Genomic DNA, 19,987 nt, shown 5'->3' on the forward strand with positions numbered 1-19,987 from the left:
GCCATCTCAAGGCTTTCTCCGCTGCCTCTGTGGTGTTCTTGATGGCTCTTCTCCCCTCCATTCCGTTGATGCCCAGCGTGCTCAAGGCTTTGTAGAGCGATTGCCCTGCAAAACCTCTGCAGCCAACCTCGATGGACATACACCTCGCCTTCCAGCCATGCTTACCAGCTCTTCATACTTGCTCGTCTTCCTCTCGTGAGCCTCCTCCAGATGGTACTCCCACGGCACTGTCGGTTCCAATAAGGCAATGTTTTTGGTCGCTTCTGAGACCAGGAGGATGTCTGGCCTCACACTGGTTGTGGCAATGTGCTGTGGGAACTTCAGCTGTTTCACCAGGTCTACAGAAAGCTGCCAGTCCTGCGCAGTCGCCAGGATTCCTGACTGATTCCTGGCTGCTGTGGTCCTTGGCAGCTGCACTCCTGCCTTCACGAAGGTGATCATCTGGGTGGTGGGCAGCGCTCGTCTACAGCTGCTGATTCCCATGCTGATGGCATCTGGAATGGGTTTAAGAACCTGGTTGTGATGCCAGGTGTACCGGCCCTGCCCAAGAGCCTTTGGGCAGCAGTTCAGGATGTGTTCCAGCGTCCCCTTGTCTGACCATTGCGGGCTATCCGGAGATTCCGCTTTGCCCCAGATGAAGAGGTTCAATGGGCTGGGCAGGACATCATACACTGCCTGGACCAGGAACTTGATGCGCTGTGGTTCAGCCTGCCAGAGCTCAGTCCATGTTACTTTTCAATCCATGGCCTGCCCCCACCTTGTCCAGGCTCCCTGCTCCCTACTGCCTCAAGCCAAGCGCTCTGGTAGACCTCTCCTCCTCCACTGTTGCCCTCACTTCCTCCTGGACCAGCCTGCACCTCTCCTTCCCCTTGGCCTTGTCAAACTGGGGAGTTGGGAAGATTCCCAGGCCAGCTCTTCCCCGAGTCACTGCTCCCACCAGGACTCTGTGGCGTATCCGAGACTCCGCTTGCAGCACGGCTTCTCTGGCTCTCCACTTCCTCCCAGTTTTCATCTCTCCTCCCCCCCCCCCCCCCCCCCCCCCTGCCAGAGCCACCTTGGGGTTGCTGGAGTCCCTGTACAGCATCACCTCTCTGGCACGAGTCACCTTAAACTCCTCCTCCAGGGACTTCAGGGGCAGCTAGAGCTTGGTGTTATTTCCGTAAAGGGCGATGCTGCTAAGGCTCCTGGGCAGTCCCAGCCACCTCCTGAGAAAGCTGCTGACTTTCCTCTCCAATCTCTCTACGATGGATATTGGGACTTAGTAGACAAGCAGTGGCCAGAGTATCCTTGGCAGGATACCATGCTGGTAAATCCATGCCTTGAGCTTGCCGGGAAGCCCCGACCGGTCCACCGCTCTCAACCAGCTCTCCAGCTCCTGACAGGTTGCCTGGACAGATGCTGTATCCTTCAGGCTGCTGTTAAACACCTTGCCAAGACTCTTCACTGGCCTTTCGGAGATAGTTTGGATTGGTGTCCCTTTGATGCTGAAGTGGAACCTGTCCATGACTTTGCCCTTCTTCAGCACCAGTGACCTTGAATTTCCTGGCTTAAACCTCATCCTTGCCCATCCAATCAGTTTCTCCAACCCCTGCAGAATCCACCTGCCTCCTGGCACTGACTCAGTGGTGACAGTCAGGTCGTCCATGAAGGCTCTGATTGGTGGTTGGCACATTCCTGACTTGGTCCGAGGGCCCCGGCACTCTGGCTCAGCAGACTTGATGATCATGTTCATCGCCAAGGCAAAAAGGATCACAGAGATGGTACAGCCTATGATGATCCCAACTTCCAGTCTGTGCCACTCTAATGTTACTAACCCTGATGAGACTCTCATGCTGAACTGGTTGTAATAATCCAGGATGAGATTTGCCACGGCCCAGCACATGATGCTTGGCCATGACTCTGGATCAGCTTGTGCAGGATGGAGCCGTAGGCGTTGGCCAGGTCAAGCCAGAGCACTATCAGGTCACCCTTGTTCTCCCTGGCTTCTCTGATGAGCTGGGTCACCACTCCCGTGTGCTCTGGACACCCCAGCACTCCAGATAAGCCTCTCTTTTGCACTGAGCTGTCGATGTAGCCATTCATGGAGAGGAAGTTGGTCAGCCGCCTCGCCACGATGCTGATGAAGATCTTACCTTCAAACGCTTAACAAGGAGATGATCCTGAACTGATCGATCTTCTTGGAATCTTCTTCCTTTGGGATCCAGACTCCTTCAGCGAATCGCCACTGCTGCGCCAATTTCCCTCTCCTCCAGATGACTTTTAGGATCTTCCACAGCCGTTTCAGCAACAAGGGGCAGTTCTTGTAGACCTAGTAGGGGACTCTGCTCGGGCTAGGGGTTGAGCCAGATCGTGCTCTCTTCAGGAGTGGCCCTCTATTATCAAACTCCTTGATGGGTGGAGGTGGTTTTATCAGGGTGTGACGGGGTCACTGTAGGTCGTCTGGATGTGCCGGTCGATCACCTCCTTGGAGCAAGCCAAACTCCCACTGCGCTTCTGCCCTAGCAGTTGTTTGGTGAAGCCAAAGGGGATGTCTATGAAGGATGCTCGCTTCCTGGCTCTTTCCTTCTGGCATCTTCGGTGCCACTCAGCTCTACGGAGAGTCAGCAGCTTGTTCCTCAGGATGGTTTGCAGCTCAGCCAAGGGGGAACGTTGCTCTTCCCTGGCCTCTTTATACTACTTCTTGAGGGACTTAACCTCCTGCCGGATCTTGTGGATCTTTGTTGCTCGTTGGTTCATGGTGAAAGGTGTTCTGGCCGGCTTCTTCTCCACTGCTCCAAACCTTTCCACAGCTAGGCTGACGATAATTGTCGTCATCGTCCGCAGCCTTCGATCCATGTCTCCCTTCGCAGTTGCTTCTAGCACCTTGTCGACGTCCTCGTCGAACTGATGTCAGACTGCCGTCTTGCAGGCCTGTGGCCATTTGACTCGAACCTTCTACGGAGGTCTGTTCTGAGGGACTAGTTGCACCACTTGGAGGCTTCGGGCTCTATGGGGTGCTTCCGTGCCCAGCTCCTGCTGCATCTCACCAGATAAAATGCCTGTGCGATGTGACACTCCCTCTCCCTCCAAACACTTCATCCTGGTCTGGTGAATCTTCAGGCCTCGGCTGTTCTTGCAGACCTTTCCACATCTGCATTTGATACATAGTCGTTTGTCCATTGCCATTAGTCGTTAGCCTTTGATCCGTCAAATTAGGGTGCTCACCCTCCCCCCCCCCCCCCCCTTCTCGGTCACTCCTGGGGGTATTTTTCCATGTTTTTCTGTAGTGTGACTTGGGTCTCCTCCTCTCAGAGGATGCGGTTTGGACTGCCAACCCGCCTCGCCCCGGTTGCCGTCTTTCCGAGCTGTCCACTGTCTCTCCAGTTGTCGCCACCCTATTCTTGGTTGTCAACCAGTCTATTCCTGGTTGCCACTGGTTTCGCCAGCACAGTGATTGATAAAAAATACATCTATTGATGCTCCTGAACACATCAGTGATGTAACCTGGGGTCATTGGGTGTAAATCAATTATTAAGATTTAATTTGGATGATTCTGGCAAGTTGTGGTCAATGGAATTTCAGATCATTCATGACATTTTTTCAACTGACATTTAATAATTTATTTTCAGTTTGAAAATGTAACTATTTATTTGCAGCAAAGCTTTAAGATAAAAAGTGAAGCTGATGCCAGTTTTGTTCTGAAAGTCACAAAAGCTTTCAAGGATGCTTTAATCCGTTACTATCAAAGAAAAGGACATGTGAGTATTAAAATTATTTTACAGAATGATCCATGGGTATACATATGGTTGTGTCACAATTGTTACTTTGGAACTAGTTGCAAAATATAGTCAATCCCTGGTTGAAGAGGACATAATTGTTTTACCATTTTCATTCTACACGTACTATGAATATCTTTGAGAAATCAGAAACATATGTTTTGGTTAATGGAATGTGTACATGACATTTGAGTTGTTGAACTTCCTGTTTTATATCTGCAATTTATCCTTATTTATTAATTGTTATCTCTTTCTTTAAACCTAAACGAATAACATAAATATTTCCAATTGAGTAAATATACAAATCTTTATGGACATAAATGTGCTTTCAGTTGTGAGTTTTATGAATTTTACACTTTGGCAGAGCATCCTATAAATAGAATGGATCTTTGAAAAAGATATTTGATGTTTGATATTGCAGTTGAATTTAATATTTGAACAAATTATTAATGATAAATGGATAATATGTTAATATTTTGTAATTACTATTGCCTTTCCAAATGAAGAACATGGAAATTGTAAACCAAAAATATGAAACGCCGAAATAAACCTGAAAATATAGTCAAGCAGCATATGTGGAAAAAGAAACAGAGTGAATGTTTCGGGTCACAACCCCCACCAAAACTGGAACATGGGAAGCCAAGTTGGTTTCAAGATGAAGAGTGGATGAGGATTGATAGGACATAGGGTTTATCCCTGGTAGGGTGAGACTGGGGTTGCCATGGTGATGAACTGTTGGTTATCCATCTCGTTAGCCATCTGGTTAATAGATTAAGAAGTGAAGTGTGAGAGAGAAAATAGTGTCCGTGCAGAATTCACACCTAACTTTTCATCAGAGACACTCCAATCACAATCAGGTAATTATTTTCCCTGCGAGTGGGAAATCTGATTTTAATGACCCCACTAAATTTTGCATGTTATATATACTTGCACCAAGGCATTCGGAAAATGGAAAGATAATACAACAAAGCTGGCAAGAAGAATGAGTAGATTTGAATTTGCTGCGATGAGCGTCTTCTCCAGAGAGGGTAGCAATGCCATCAATTGTAGTGACTCATTGAGATGGTTACTGATTCCCTGTCTCTGTTACAAAGAACAAACTATTTTCCTGTGTTTCTGATAAAAAATTTGTTGAATGGTACAATATATTAGACTTAACTGTGATAATACAATATCATAAGCAGACATTATTTACTAAAGTTTAATTTTTGCAGAACCACCAAGTTGAGATGTGTGTGTGTACGGATATGTGTTACATTCTCTTGATGAAAATGGGACCTATTATTATAGTAGAGTTGCACCAAGATGTGGGTACAACCTTTACCATCTCTGCCAAGGAAAACACTCACACTTAGTTTTTCCAAAATAAAGCAAATTGCTGTTGAATGGATTATCTGTTCATTATATCTTGCAAAATTTATCAGCAATAAAGTTTTGACATTAATTCTTGGTACAGTATTCAATAAGTGGAAATCTGCCACTAAATTGAATCCTTCCTTCTGTACCATCTAGACCTAATATTTAAATTTGGAGAATACTCTTTTTTTTTTTTTGTTGTCTTGAATGGATGCTACTATTTTATTTAATTCTATATTTATTTTTTGGTTTAGATTGGTGTGAACTGCCAACATCCTTTCCCTGTTCTGACATCTTCAGAAACCTGTGCAAATGACTATTCACAATAGGTACTGCGCAGATTTCATCCTACTGCATCAATACTTGGATGGTTTTATAACTAATACGTTTTTTGAAAATCCAACCAGCCTTGAAAGCTTTTAATCAATACTATTTGATTAAGTTCAGTTTTTTGTGGAAACTTAAGAGAAAAGTATTTATTGATTAGTGTAGTTTCTGTCTTGGCGACAGTGGTGCAGCTGTAGAGCTGCTGCTGCCTTGTAACGCCAGAGACCTGGGTTTGACCCTGACTACGGATGCTGTTTGTACGGAGTTTGTATGTTCTCCCTCTGACCGCATTACTTTTCTCTGGTTTCTTTCCACACCCCAAAGATATATCGGTTTGTAGGTTTATTGGCTTTGGTCTTTTCCTTGCGTATGGCGTGCACAGCCTAAGGTTGTAGGACAACTTGTTCTATTTGATCTTATTTGATTGTGCACGCCAGGTTGATTGCATTCATTGAAACAGGGTGGACCACGTGACGGTTGCAATCTTCCACCCCATTGACTTTGGTAAAATTGTTAATTGTCCCGAGTGTGGAGGAGTGTATGGCGGGTCAGCACGGACTTGGTGTGCTGAAGGGTCTGTTTCTGCGCTGTATCTCTAAAGTCTTCTGGGGAACAGCACACGCATTGCTCTTTTTCTCATGGTGCATCAAAAATAAATTCATCGTCTTAATCCTGTTTGGGTAGGATAAAATCGCTTCCAAATTTTATTTTACACTACACTGCACTCGAGTTCTGTTCTGCAGACAACATCTTGTGTTATAAACATAGCTCTTCTGCTCAATTCAAATAGCAAATACGTGGCTTCAAGATAAAAGTTTCTTATGTTGATGTTATCCATTATGATCGCTTGATTCCACATGAGAAAAATGTCTCAACCTATGTTATTCCTAGTTTGAGTCATCGATGGGCACTAGTCCCAGTGGCACTGTAATCACAGTTGTCATGGCCGATGTCGGAAGATCCTTCATGAGGATGAATCCTCGGAAAGTGTCTGGTCCCAACGGTATACCAGGTCGCATTCAACCAACTGGCAAGAGCTTTTGCTGACATCGTCAACTGCTCATTACCAAGGTGTGAGGCTCCGCATTAAAAGGACATCCATAAAATCGATGTCCAAGAAGAGCAAGGTGACATGCCTCAAAGGCAACCAACAGGTGATACTGATGTCCGTGGTGATGAAGTACTTCCAGTGGTTGGTTATGACGCATATCAACTTCTGCCTGAGTAAGGACCTGGACTCTCACAATTTGCCTATCAACAGATGTGATATAGATGGCTCTCCATTCTGCACTAGACCACTTAGACAATAAGAGCACATATCTAAGGCTGTTGTTCATTGACTATGGCTCTGTGTTTAACACCATCATCACTTCTAAACTTATCATCAAACTCTGGGAATTGGATCCTCGGCTTCTTCATTGGAAAGCCACCATTACTAATTTGCAACAACACTCCTCGATGACCATCAACACAGGAAAACCTTAAGGTTGTGTGCTCAGCCACCTGCTCTTTTTTTTTCTATCCCATGACTGTGTAGACAGACACAGTTTTAACATTATCTTTAAATCCACTGACAATGCCTGAAAAGTTGAATGAATAATGGGCAACAATAAGTCTGAAGAAGGGTCTCGACCCAAAACGTCACCCATTCCTTCTCTCCAGGGATGCTGCCTGTCCTGCTGAGTTACTCCAGCATTTTGTGTCTACCTATGGTCAACAATGAGTCGGAGTACAGGAAGGAGATACAAAATCTAATTGAATGGTACCTGAATGACAATGTTGCTCTCAATGTTAGCAAGACGAAAGAGCTGATGTCTTCAGGGGAGGAAGGGGGGAGAGGATTTATGAACCTGCCTTCAATGTTGGGATGTTAAATGGAGAGACAACAACAAATATGTTTGGTGTACATATCTCTGAAGGACTATCCTGGGCACAGGACATGCAATCACAAAAAACCTCATCAATACCTTTACTTCCTTAGTGGTTTGAGGAGATTTGGTATGCCACCGAATGCTCTATCAAACTTCTACAGGTAGAAGTTGGTATGGTAGAGAGCATACTGACTCATTGCATCACAGCCTGGTTCTGTAACACAAAAGCCCAGGAACGAAGGAGATTACAGAGAGTGGTTGACACTGCCTGGCTTATCAAAGATACTCACCACCCCACCATCAAAAGTATCTGTAGATGGCGCTGCCTCAAAAAGGCAGCTAATGTCATTAATGATCCACATCACACTCGGGCTACACTCTTATTTCACTGCTATTATTGAAAATAATAGCCTGAGACTAGCGAGTTCCAGGTTCAAGAACAGCTTATTCTCTATGAACATCAGATTCTTGAACACTGCACAACGCTAAACACATCTCAGCAACTGTGATCTACTGTAGACATTATTTTGGTTGCACTAAACTTCAGTTATGTACTATTGTGGTCTGGTTACTGACTAATCGGCGATGACCCGGTGATATCCTGTATCGCTAAACTAAACTAAAAAAACATCTCAAACAGTTTTAACTGTTTTGTCTTCATTCAAATGATTGACTGACAGAGTGCAAATATTACCCTTTGGCCTTTCGGTTTGTTTCTTAACTGAGTTTCTTTGATTACAGAAGATTATATCCTTATGATCTAAATCCAATCATAATTTTGGTGGGTAGAGTTGAATATTTTGTCTAGTAAAGATTTCAAGCATTCTTTTTTTTTCTCGTGTTAATGGTTTCACACCAAGATCATTAAAGTAATGTCAATCATTACTTTACACAATCATGCTGCATAATCAACATAATCAAGAACCACCATGGTCATTCTCTCTTTTCCTCTCTCCCATCGGAAGGAAGATACAAAAGCGCAAACCACCAGATTCATGAACAGCTTCTTTTCCCGCTATCAGACTTTTGAAAGGACCTCATTTGCTAAGGATGTATTCCTTGATATCCCAATTTACCTCATTGTGGCCCTTGCAATTTTTTATTGCCACTTCTCTGTAACTACAACATTATATTCTACACCCTGTTTCTCTTTTCTGCACTACCTGTTGTACTTGTGTATTGAATTATCTGCTTGGATAGCATGCAAAACAATGTTTTCCAATGTACAAGTGACAATAATAAACCAATATCAATATTACTACAACTGAATAATCCATTAACCTTTTGTCTAACATGATGAAAAATGTGAAAAGAAATATAGTCTGTAAGCCAGTTTAGACTTCTGAAGAATATTCTTTGGTGTTAATTTCATCAACTTCTCTGTTGATGTTTTGCCCTGTCTCAGCCTTTCTTATAAAGAAGGGCCTTCTTAAAGAAGATTCCTGACTCAAAACATCACCCATACATCTTATCCAGAGATGCTGCCTGACCTGCTGAGTTACTCCAGCACTTTCTGTCTCTTTCTGTAAATGAGCATCTGCAGTTCCTTCTTTCTACAAATCTTTAAAAGAAGCTAGGTTGTGTGAGTGTAATGGGAATTTGTACTACCTGCTGAGTCTTTCAAAGACAACATTGTTTAAACAGAACAAAACATAGTTTTAAAGTTTTAATTTCAGAATTTCATGTTTTCAGTTAATTTCAGGTTTGCCTTTTTTCTCAATCAAACATAGTTATTGAATATAGTTTGAAAATCAATATCATTGTGCATCTGCTTTTCCTGAAAACTCAAATACCTTACTCTAATCTTATTGATTACCATAGGTACATGATGGACAATGGAAAAAAATATTGATTTACTATAAGTCTATCATGCCTTGAATATCTTAAGTTGTAATAAATAAGCTATAAACTGGATTTTTTTCTTTAGAAAAAAATTGTGCCGTGTTTTTAACCAAGCAGTGTCTACATATAGTTCTTGCTGTATCCCATTTCAAACATGTTTTCCCTTGCCCAACCTCAAAGGACCCAGCCATAATGGCAACATTTGATCAGAGAACTACAGGATCCAGATCCATCGGTGCACAGGGCGGCTATTCCAGATATAATCCTGATGTGTCAGCTTCAGCGACGCGAGACTCAGAAAGCTCCAGAGGTAATTCAGATTTCAACATTATCACCAGCATCTCTATTTACAAATGACACCATACAAATCATGTTACCTGTTAGCATATTGATGGTCTTTCCATTGACTTCAGTTGATCACTCCGGATCTTCTGAAGTCAATTTGGATTTTCTGGTAAGTAGGATGACAGGAATTGTATTCGGACAATACCCAAAGCCATGTTTCTTTAAAAAAAAAAAAAAACAATCAACGACAAACCTTCAGATTACGTCAATGTGCTTTGGCGTGATCTGGTTTGTCGTCCTGTTTCAGAAATTGTTACTAAGATGTACCCTTCTGTATCCAAGCTTCTATTCGTCTTACAAGTATCGCTGTAGTTTTGAAGATCAAGGATCAACTAGTTGATTCCAGACATCATAAGAGACATTTGCCGCTAGCTACATCATCTTGTTGTTGCAGCTTTAGCAACCCTGGATACATTCCTAGCTCACGTGGATCCACAAAGGTTTATTGATTTATTGAAAGATACAGCAAGATACATACGGAAACAAGCCTTTCGGCCCACTGAGTCCACAATCATCTGTTCATATTAGTTCTATGTTATTCCACTTTCGTATCCACATGCTAGGGGCAATTTACAATTAACCTTCAAACCCATGCATCCTTGAGGAAACCTACACAGTCACAGGGGGAATGTGCAAACCCAGCACAAAACAGCATTCGGGGTCAGTTTTGAATGCAGATCTCTGGTGCTGTGAGGCAGCAGCTCTACCAGCTATGCCACTGTCCTGTACCAGGGGACATTGGTAGATTTGGAACTGAATTTCCAGCTGCAAAATTTGCCTTTCCATCTATGGATTTAAGTTTTAAGAATGAACTATTTAATCTTTACCTTCAGGCAATGCTAGTTGTTGGAGAAACACCACCATCAACTTTAGGCATTTGCAGTTACTTTGATCCTGATGTTCAAAGAACTCCTTAAGATCAGGCTTTGCTTAACTGATCTTTGATACCTCAACAGTTGCTCAAGATATATATATATATATATATATGCTAGCATTGTCAAACCTTGGGAATCATTCAAATGAGGAGATTGTTTTGGAGTGCATAATATTCCACTCAAACCTGTGTCTTTTCTCTGTCACTTCATTCTACTTTCCTCGATCAAGGACCCAGAAATGAATGTCACAATCTGCAAAAATCATCTGAAGTAAGTTGGCATAAGGCCCTCTTACCAGGTGCTGTTGCAGTTTAGCTGACTCTCTATGCACCCACACCCTGCACAACATTTGAAATACCTGGGGAATGGCTTCAGTCTGAAGAAGGGTCTCGACCCAAAATGTCACCCATTCCTTCTCTCCAGAGACGCTGCCTGCCCCGCTGAGTTACTCCAGCTTTTTGTGTCTGAATGGTTTCTGTTGGTGGATTTGAAGCTGTGTTCCCAGCTGCAAAATCTGGCCACTGCTTAAATTGGAATCCATAGATTTTTTTATAGATCAAAAGTTCCGAGGCTAAATTACTTTACCCATATAGGCAACATTAGCTGTTGTAGAGCGTCATTGCCATAATTGAGATCGATATGAATGCAGTTGCCCAATATCCAGACAGTCTTGAGATAGAAAATACCAGAATACTTTATTCTATGTCAAGGAAGAAAACTATCTTTTTCTATAATATAGAACATCTGTTCCATATCAGATTTGTTTAGCTTTCTTGAACATATATTCTCAACCTTGCATCAGGAAAGTCCTGTCAACAGGGTATTCCAAGTGTTTATAGTATTCTGTAATGTTGAGGAACTGACAATTGGAAATTCAAGGTTTGTGATTTTCTTCAATTGCCATTCAAATTGATGGATCAAACTAATTGAAGTAATTGGAATCCCATTCCTTCTGACTCGGATTGTGTGGCTGCACTATTTGAGTTAAAAAAAATCATTGCAGGTTTCAATTTCAGTTGCATGAAGATTTTCAAAAGATTATAAGTATAAAAGTCCTTTACAAAAGAAAATGCTGATTGGAAAAAAGTTCCTGTGCTTTTCTCCATTTGCTGAGGCATGGCTGTCAAAATCCTCCATCTCTTGGAAGAGGACAAGTTTGACCAATTCTTCTCAGTCTTGAGATTTATGCATAAGATTGAAGTTTAACATCTATCTGAGGAACATCAGCAAATGCCATTTGCTTAATGCTGTCAGCAGCATTTATCATCTTGTCCATGGTACAAGCACTTTGAGAAAAGTAATTGGGATTCGGTTACCTGGTAGCATTAAGCTAGTGGAACAAATTTTCCAAAATGGTTCGCAAGTTCATATCATGTTGCCAATTTGTTTCTCAACTGGGAGATTGGTGAAGTCTGGAAATGGGTTCGATTTGTGCACTTCGATTTACCCTTGCAAATTGTGCACAGAAGCAATTATTATCTCTGGTAGTGTTACCAGTGATCATTTCAGGATGAGATTACACACAATGGTATACCAGCCAGGGCATTTCTGTGTGCAGTTTTCCTTATGGATGTCGTTTACGTCGTAGAAACCATGCACATAATGATTCCGGGCAACGGAATCATCCTACCACAACCAGAGATCAGTGCTGAACTACTATCTACTTATTTGGTGACCCTCGGACTATCCTTCATCGAACCTGGCTGGCTTTCCATTGCACTAAACATTATCCCCTTATCATGTATCTACACACTGTAAATCATGTATTGCCTTTCTGCCGACTGGATAGCATGCAACAAAAAGCTTTTCACTGTACCTCTGTACATGTGACAATAAACTAATGTCACAGGTTGTATAAAGCACATTTCCCACATAGCTGGAATAAATTGGAGCTTTTGGGTACAACCTTTGACCTTCATTGATTACTTGTTGGATAATAAGAAGCACATGCAAGGATCGACAATGATATGTCAATTAAAGGATCTGCATCTTGAGATGGGTATTGTTGCACACAGCATCTATTAGCCTCTGTTTGTACTGATCTGGATAATAAAATCTGCATCAGTGGCAGCCATTTCATTGTTTGCAACCTTTCATGTGCAAAGCCTTTGCAATCTGCATGTGTTATTTATGCCTGAACCTCTCAGTGGGACAGTCCACTTGTGGCACAGCACTTGCCCAGGGCACACCATAGGGTGGGCAGAGTGCTCAGACTAAGTGAGTGCCCCCTGTTCCCCATGCTTTCCTCCACCTCAAAGGCAGAAGTTTAGACAGTTCTATACTTGCCCTGGTGGGAGTTGGTTCCTTTATGCTGTGATGCTCTTCCTGGTGAACAGCATGGCAGTGATCAGCATAGCAGTATAGCAATTATAAATTCTCCATTCATCTGCATTGGTCACTGCACCATAACCCTCATTTTTATTTATTTTTCCCCAAAATCTACAAATTTTGCAGAACATCCAATTGATATTAACACTGTATCCCATTTCAAAGCACATTCTCTTGTATTCTCTTCTCGTTCATGTGTCAGTTGACCAAAATGCAATTGAAAGTGTTGCTCAATGAAAACCCTAATTATGTTTGGGTTTTTTGACCACCTCAACCAATCTTAAGGAAAATTCTCCATGTGGAAATTCTTGCAGTCATTTCATCCATAGGAGCAGGGCTGCAGTTACCATTCTCTCATGCTAACTAAATGAGCAAGGATTTTGTTTAGATTCCAATAAATGTCAGTGTAAAGACATTTATTTTCATCACATTCTTCATATAGTATATATTAAATAGATATCCTTAATTCAAATTGGATCTCCCAGACCTGTGTGTGGATATAAGATACTTTATGTAAGTGGAACCACATTCTTATGGTAACTTTCTCAATCTACCCAACTAATAGACTTGTGTCCTCAAAGAGTTTTAAATGGCAGAGAAAGAGTGAAGATGACTAACTTGATTCTTAAGATGTTTGTTTAAAAACATACTTTTTTTACCATTGTTTTGATCACAACACTTCAGATAATTTTTGTAATGATGATGTTCATGCATAATAATTATTGGAAATGGTGTAATATAGGGTGGCACCAGTATTGGCTGCCTCGCTAACAGTATGTCCTTTCGTTTGTGTTTTAATTGTATGTGTTAACTGTATGTTTTTAGTGTTCTTTAGCTTGTTTTATGTGGGGTGTGGGGGGGGTTTGGGGGAAACTTTTTCTAATCTCTTACCTCGACGGAAATGCGATTTAAAAAAAATAAAAAAATTACGTATCGTATCTCCATCCGCACTGCGGCCTAACATTGAGGGGTTGGCGGCATTTGCTGGAGACCAACTTTTGAAAGCTCCACTGCGGTCGCCTGCGGACTTACCATCGCAGAGCTTGCGATCCCTTTGCTAGAGGTCGACCTCGGAGCTCCCAGGGGGGGTGCTTGCGAATAACATTACGGAGCCCACGTTCTCTGGTCAGATCCTACTTCGGGAACTCCAAAGCGCTGGAGTTTTGATCTCCCCGACGCTGGGGCTTCAACCACCGGCTGCGGGCGCTTCGATTGCCCGATGGATGGTATGACTGCCCCAACCGAGGGAGAATAAACAGAAAGATTAGACTTCTTTGCCTTCCATCAGTGAGGAATGTGGGGAATCCGCTGTGGTGGATGTTTACGTTAACTTTTATGTGTCTTGTTGCTTTTTTTTTTTCGTATGGCTGTATGGTAATTCGCATATCACTGTACCTTAATTGGTACGTGACAATAAAAGGTCTTTGAAACCTTTGAAATAATATATTTGCCTTGGCTCAAATTCAACTGTACACATTGTCTATGGAGGTGAAAATGCAATTTGTGGCAATTGATACTGTCTTACATTGCTTAATTAATGATAGGTGTTGGAAATTTTCAGACCTAGAATCAAAGTCCATTTATTTTGTTATAACCAAACCAGCACATGTTGTTTTTCTCTTTTTCAGGTGTTTACGATTGGAAACAGGATTCTTTGCCAACAAACTTGAGCCAATCACATGATTCCACTTTGTACCAATCTTCTACCACTCCTGCTTTGTATTCTTCAAACAAGGGATATTCAACAGATTATAAATCCAATCTAAACCGGGGACCAAATGCAAGCAATGCCTATTCTCGTCGTTAAGTTCATGTCAAGGGTATATAAAGGGAATAATGGAAGGATGGGAATGTTGAATTTAAATTTTGCACTGCTGCATTACATCACTAGTAATGAGAACCAAGTACATATTTTCCTTTGATTTGTTTTAATTTTTAACATCTGCATGCTGTTTTTGATTTACCTTAAAGCCTCAGTACCTATAACCTAAATGAGTTGTAATCCATATGTAATGGTCTTCGTTATTTTGTTTAATTACATACAATCGAGCTGGTGAAATTAAACAATATATTTTCTCATTTCCCCTCTCCCTGCTAACCCCACCTCCTGACCAAAAACCCCAAACACAAATATACTTGATGAAACCCACATGATCCATCAACAGATAAGCCATAGTCATGACTGAAGCTAATAATTTCTCCACTTTTGATTTTCTGTATTTATTCCGATGCTCCTTTTTTTCTGTTTAGTCTCAGGAGAACAAATCTTCAGGCATCAATATTCCTTCAATCTAACTGGCATGTAGACATTTAAATGCTGGTGTGCATTCCATTTTCCCTCAAATGGTATCATAAAATATATTTGTATTGGGTATTATTGGTGACATTCAAAGCAGGACTCCTGCCTGCCTTTCTCTTTCTCTTCTCCCTTCTCCAACTCCTATCTTCCTTAACCAGCACCACACAGGTCACTGCTTTGTGAGCGAAAATCAACCAACTTTGCTTTTACTGGGCCGGCGAATCTTTCTGGTGTTATCATGAGTGTAGGGTAATGAGAGTTGCACAAATCTGCATTTTGAAGTCCAACTTGAGGCTGCCCATTACAATTAACAATTGGTGGGTGAAAGCCAAAGGAAAGATCAATTATAATGCATTCAAACAATTAGACATTTTCTAAACAAATCAATCATAAATCTGTTAAGTAGCTTCATGTACTGTTTTCAATATGTGATAGGGAGCAGACAAATTTTTTTTTTTCAACAATCTTATTTATTCCAATATATCAAAAATGCAGCCCTCTTCCAGTTTAAATTGAAGACACACCTGTGTCATTCCTTCAGACATACTTGCTCTGGCGCGCAATATGCTAATTAGATGTAACGTTCAGAAAAGGTAGCCAAAACCAATGATATATTGACTTGAATTATCTTGACATTGGGAGAAAGGTTCCCTATATGCAAATTTGTGAGAAGCTTGGAAAACCAGCAATAATGTATAATTAAACAAGAATGCTAAATTCTCCCAAGGCTCTGTTGGTCATGGTAATCTTAGAAAGTTACACACCCAAGCTTACTGGTGATGCATACAATTAAACATATATGATTTGATGGCTGTAAAAGGTTTATACAATTTTATATGGTTTCATGATAATAATGGAAACATTCAAATGTAATGCTTCTAAAGCAGTTCAAATAGCCATCTAGTCATATTACTTGCTTGTTTCTACACCTGAATATTTTAACATTTATTATATTATGTACTGGCATGGTTTTCTTTCTCTTGAACGATGTGGAAATGCCAGTTGTTTACCTGAATATGGAAGATAAGACTATTTTGGAAAACATCATGAAAACAGTCATTTAAAAACATGATTGTTTCATAACTGTTTAAAAGCGATTGCTTGAGAGCGATTTGTATTTCTGTGATATACAAATCTAGGTTGCATAAGTCATTTTCTGCATGGCATACACACAATGGTGCTCCTTTTATTTAGTTAATGTTGCTTTAATTAGCCTGAATGCATTGATTAACAAAATTAATTTCCAAAATATGGGGACATATGTACCCAAATGTAAGAATCCTAATGCTAATAGTTATTTTTGTGTAAATGTTACCTGATTGTTTGAGTATTGGATTTTCCTTGCGACTTTTAAATGGAACAAGTTTTTTGTCAGTTATATCTGTGTATATTAATTCTGCAGGAAATATTTCATATCAGAAAAGATAAATAGGGATATATGCATGATCATAAATCATTCTACAATTGGACTTCTACAGTTGGACGCAGGTATTGCGAATTTAGACTATTTAGACTAAGTTACAACATATATTTCAATTGTTTTAGTCTCTGATTTGCAGCTGCGATTATTTTCGGAGCTATAACTTGGTTCACACTCAATCAATTTATGTAGATGTGCATATGTGTCTTTTTACAATACTGGAGAGATTTTGAGGAGATTATTATTCCGTTTTTTACACCAATACACTGTTCTTAACAAAAATCTAAGGTTCATTTATTGTCACGTACACCATTAAAGTGTATGTGACCATTTATTGTCACGTACACTTATTAAATACCGTTTGATCACGCAACTTAATGTCCTGTCTAATTCTTGGCTGGACTCCTGCGTGTCCCCTCTACATTGGTGATCCTGACATCCAGAAGTGTAATTCGGGAGGAGATAATTTCTGAGAAAAATTTCAACCCGCCGTTGTCGCCGACGAGGCCCAACTCAACGCGGTCGCCCTGAAGCTGCCTACATTCTGGACCTCGCAGCCGCAGGTATGGTTCCGACAGGCCGAGTCACAGTTTCACATCCATGGCGTAATGGTCGACGAGACCCGTTACCACTACATGGTGAGCGCTCTCGACCTGCAAAGAGCCGGTTGGGTCGTGCCTTACCTGGACAATCATAAGGTTCATTTGTTGTCACATACACCAATTGGTGTAGTGAAATTTCACAGGCCAGGTCAGTCATACAATTAAAAAAACAACACTCAAAAAAGACATTTCGACATAAACATCCATCACAGTGACTCCTACACACTCCTCACTGTGATGGAAGGCGAAATAAAGTTCAAGTCCTTCCCTTTTTGTTCTTCCTTGGTCGGGGGCCTCGAGTCTTGAGTCCCGTAGCCGGTGGTGTTCGGGCGCGCCGCGGCGATCAGCTCCTGTATCGGGGGGATGTTAGCTCCCCCGCACCAAGCGATCGAACCTCGTGTCGGGGCTGGACGAACCTTCTGCCCCATTGGAGCTCCCGACTAGCCTCACCCGAGACAGCGAGTCCTGGATGGTAAGTCCGCAGGCCGCGGTGGGAGCGATCCCAGGCAAGGGATCCGCTCCGATGGTAAGTCCACGGTGGGGCTCACAACAGTCCGAGGCAGCTTTTCAACTCCATCGATGGTAGGCCGCAGAGCCCGGAGAATGTGATCCGAAACTTGATCACCTCTCCGGGAAGGTGAGAACCTGAAAAAAAAAAGTTTCCCCCGACCGCCCCCCCCCCCCCCCCACATAAAACAAACAGAAGAACATTAAAACAAACTTTAAACAAATGCTAAAAATACCAAAAAGGATGAAAAAACGAACAGACTGCTGGCATGGCTGCCATCTCCCTCCTCCGCCGGCGGAGAGAAAATACATAGGCCTCAAGAAGCTGCTGCTCCGGATTTCGGGCTGAGCCGCCTGGAGCGGGCGGGCTCGGCGACCAGAAGCCCTCTGCCCTCATGGGTGAGATGCTCGCGCTCATGGGCGACCACCGGCCCTGCCTACTCTTTGAGTATACCTTTCTGCAGCAAATGCCGCACGACATCTGCCTGCAGCTCTCGGGGGAGAGCTTTGAAGATCCTCTGAATCTAGCGGCACGCGCCGACGAGCTGTGGCTGGCCGACCAGCAGGAAGTGTGTGTGCTGGATCGCATCAACACAGCACAGCACCGCGGAAGGCACAGCGGTCTAGGACCACGCCCACCAGAGGCTCTGCGGAGCTGTTGGAGCCAGGAAAAAGGATGTGTTTCTTCCACCTATGCTCGGGTTCAGCGGCCCACCAATGCCACCAGCCATGTTTGTTTCTAGGAAACACCGAAGCCGGCCGCCGATAGTTACCGCGGTGGTCGGCAGATCCATCGTCTATATGTCTGGGACTAGCGCTCGGGGCTCAGGTTCTTTGCGGACATCGGAGCGGAGGATAACCGTTTTGCCCCCCTCCCGAGTAGACACGCGTGCTGGTAAGCGGGGCCTCCCTTTAACCGCTGCGAACGGCAGTTCTATTCGCATGTATGGCGTCCGCACTATTCCAATCATCTTTGGCGCGTGCCACTTCACCTGGCCATTCATTATTGCGGGGAGTTTGTCCCGGCTGCTGATGGGTCCCGGGAACCGCCGTCATCTGTGTTGGTGCGCTTGCAGGAGAAGGAACCCGGTAAGGCGCCCTGTCTCCCGTTCTGACGTCTCGTCATGGGGTGGCCCCATTCCATGTGCCACTGGCGCTGGTGGACTCTTCGAACGTCTTTCTGCGCTGCGACTCCCACAGATCACTCTTGTAGTGCCTTTATAAAGGTACCTTTCGGGTGCTGCGGCACGGGCCCACGATATTTGTTTTGGACATGGATGCCCGGCAAAAAACTTGTGGCTCGATTAAAGCTGGTATTTGAGGTCGGGTAACGTCCGTGCCCAGAGAGGAGTAGGGAGCAGGACTGTTAACTTATTAAATACCGTTTGATCACGCAACTTCATGTCCTGTCTAATTCTTGGCTAGAATCCTGCGAGTCCCCGCTACAGGGTAATGTACCGTTTAGATTACATGGTGAAAATGTTTGGTTTTCGCTAATAATGTGCCAACCAGGTCACTGGTGGACACCACGCAACAACCGTCCCACAAAATGTATTTGTGTATTCAGATACCTTTTTCGGAAACTTGCCATCAACATGCTATCATTTCTTATATTTTTTGTTGATACTATGTAAGTCATGAAACCAGTAAAGTGCTTGTCAACTTTTTTGAAGGAATTTTAAATTTGACCCCTTGTCACATTTTTGTGCAGTATTGTAAAAAGACACATATATTTGTAAATGCATATTTTAAGGTTTTATATATAAAATAACCATCTTTAAACTTCAGAGTTACAGCATAGAAATAGGCCCTTCGAGTCTGCGGCAACCAGCGATCATCCCATTTACTAATACTATCCAACATACAAGAGACAATTTACAATTTTTACCGAAGCCAATTAACCTACAAACCTGTTCGTCTGTGAGATGTGGGCGGAAACACATGAGGTCACTGGGAAAAACTAGAGACTCCATACAGACAGCACCCATAGTCAGGATTGAAACTGGGTCACTGGCTCTAAGGCAGCAACTCTACCACTGCCGTCTTTATTTTTTAGTGCAAAATAACTTAAATAAGATCGTTTCCAATATTGAAAGGAGATGTTATTTTAAACCAAATGACTTCTTGATCCTGCAATTAAGTGCAAGGACAAAGGTTGTCATGCTTTTCAAAGAGGTATTCAAATTTATTGCTGAATTGACAAAAAAAATTAAGGGGCTCCTTATAATGACCCGTTTTCCCACCATTATAGAACATCTAGTTTTGTTCATTTACCAGTCAGTATTGACACTGAAATTAAGGAACCTGGTCGCAACACCCATCATAGGGAGAGGCAATATTGGTTGGGCCTCCTAGCCTGGGTTACGATTCAGCAAATCCTTTTGTAAATTCTTGCTTGTCAATATTAGATAATAGACAATAGGTGCAGGAGTAGGCCATTCGGCCCTTTGAGCCAGCTCC

General features: G+C 42.6%; 1 protein-coding gene across 1 annotated transcript in view; it reads left to right on the top strand.

Moving 5' to 3' along the window:
* The window catches only part of LOC116987146, a 61,349-nt gene that overhangs the window by 38,637 nt on the left and 2,725 nt on the right, over positions 1 to 19,987 (top strand). The window contains exons 11-13 of the mRNA XM_033043026.1: positions 3,636 to 3,737; positions 9,332 to 9,461; positions 14,328 to 16,486. Coding sequence (XP_032898917.1) covers positions 3,636 to 3,737; positions 9,332 to 9,461; positions 14,328 to 14,506 — 411 coding nt within the window. The 3' untranslated portion in view covers positions 14,507 to 16,486. The remainder of the gene's footprint in view (positions 1 to 3,635; positions 3,738 to 9,331; positions 9,462 to 14,327; positions 16,487 to 19,987) is intronic.

The sequence above is a fragment of the Amblyraja radiata genome, chromosome 2 (assembly GCF_010909765.2).
Source record: "Amblyraja radiata isolate CabotCenter1 chromosome 2, sAmbRad1.1.pri, whole genome shotgun sequence".
Lineage (NCBI taxonomy): Eukaryota > Metazoa > Chordata > Chondrichthyes > Rajiformes > Rajidae > Amblyraja > Amblyraja radiata.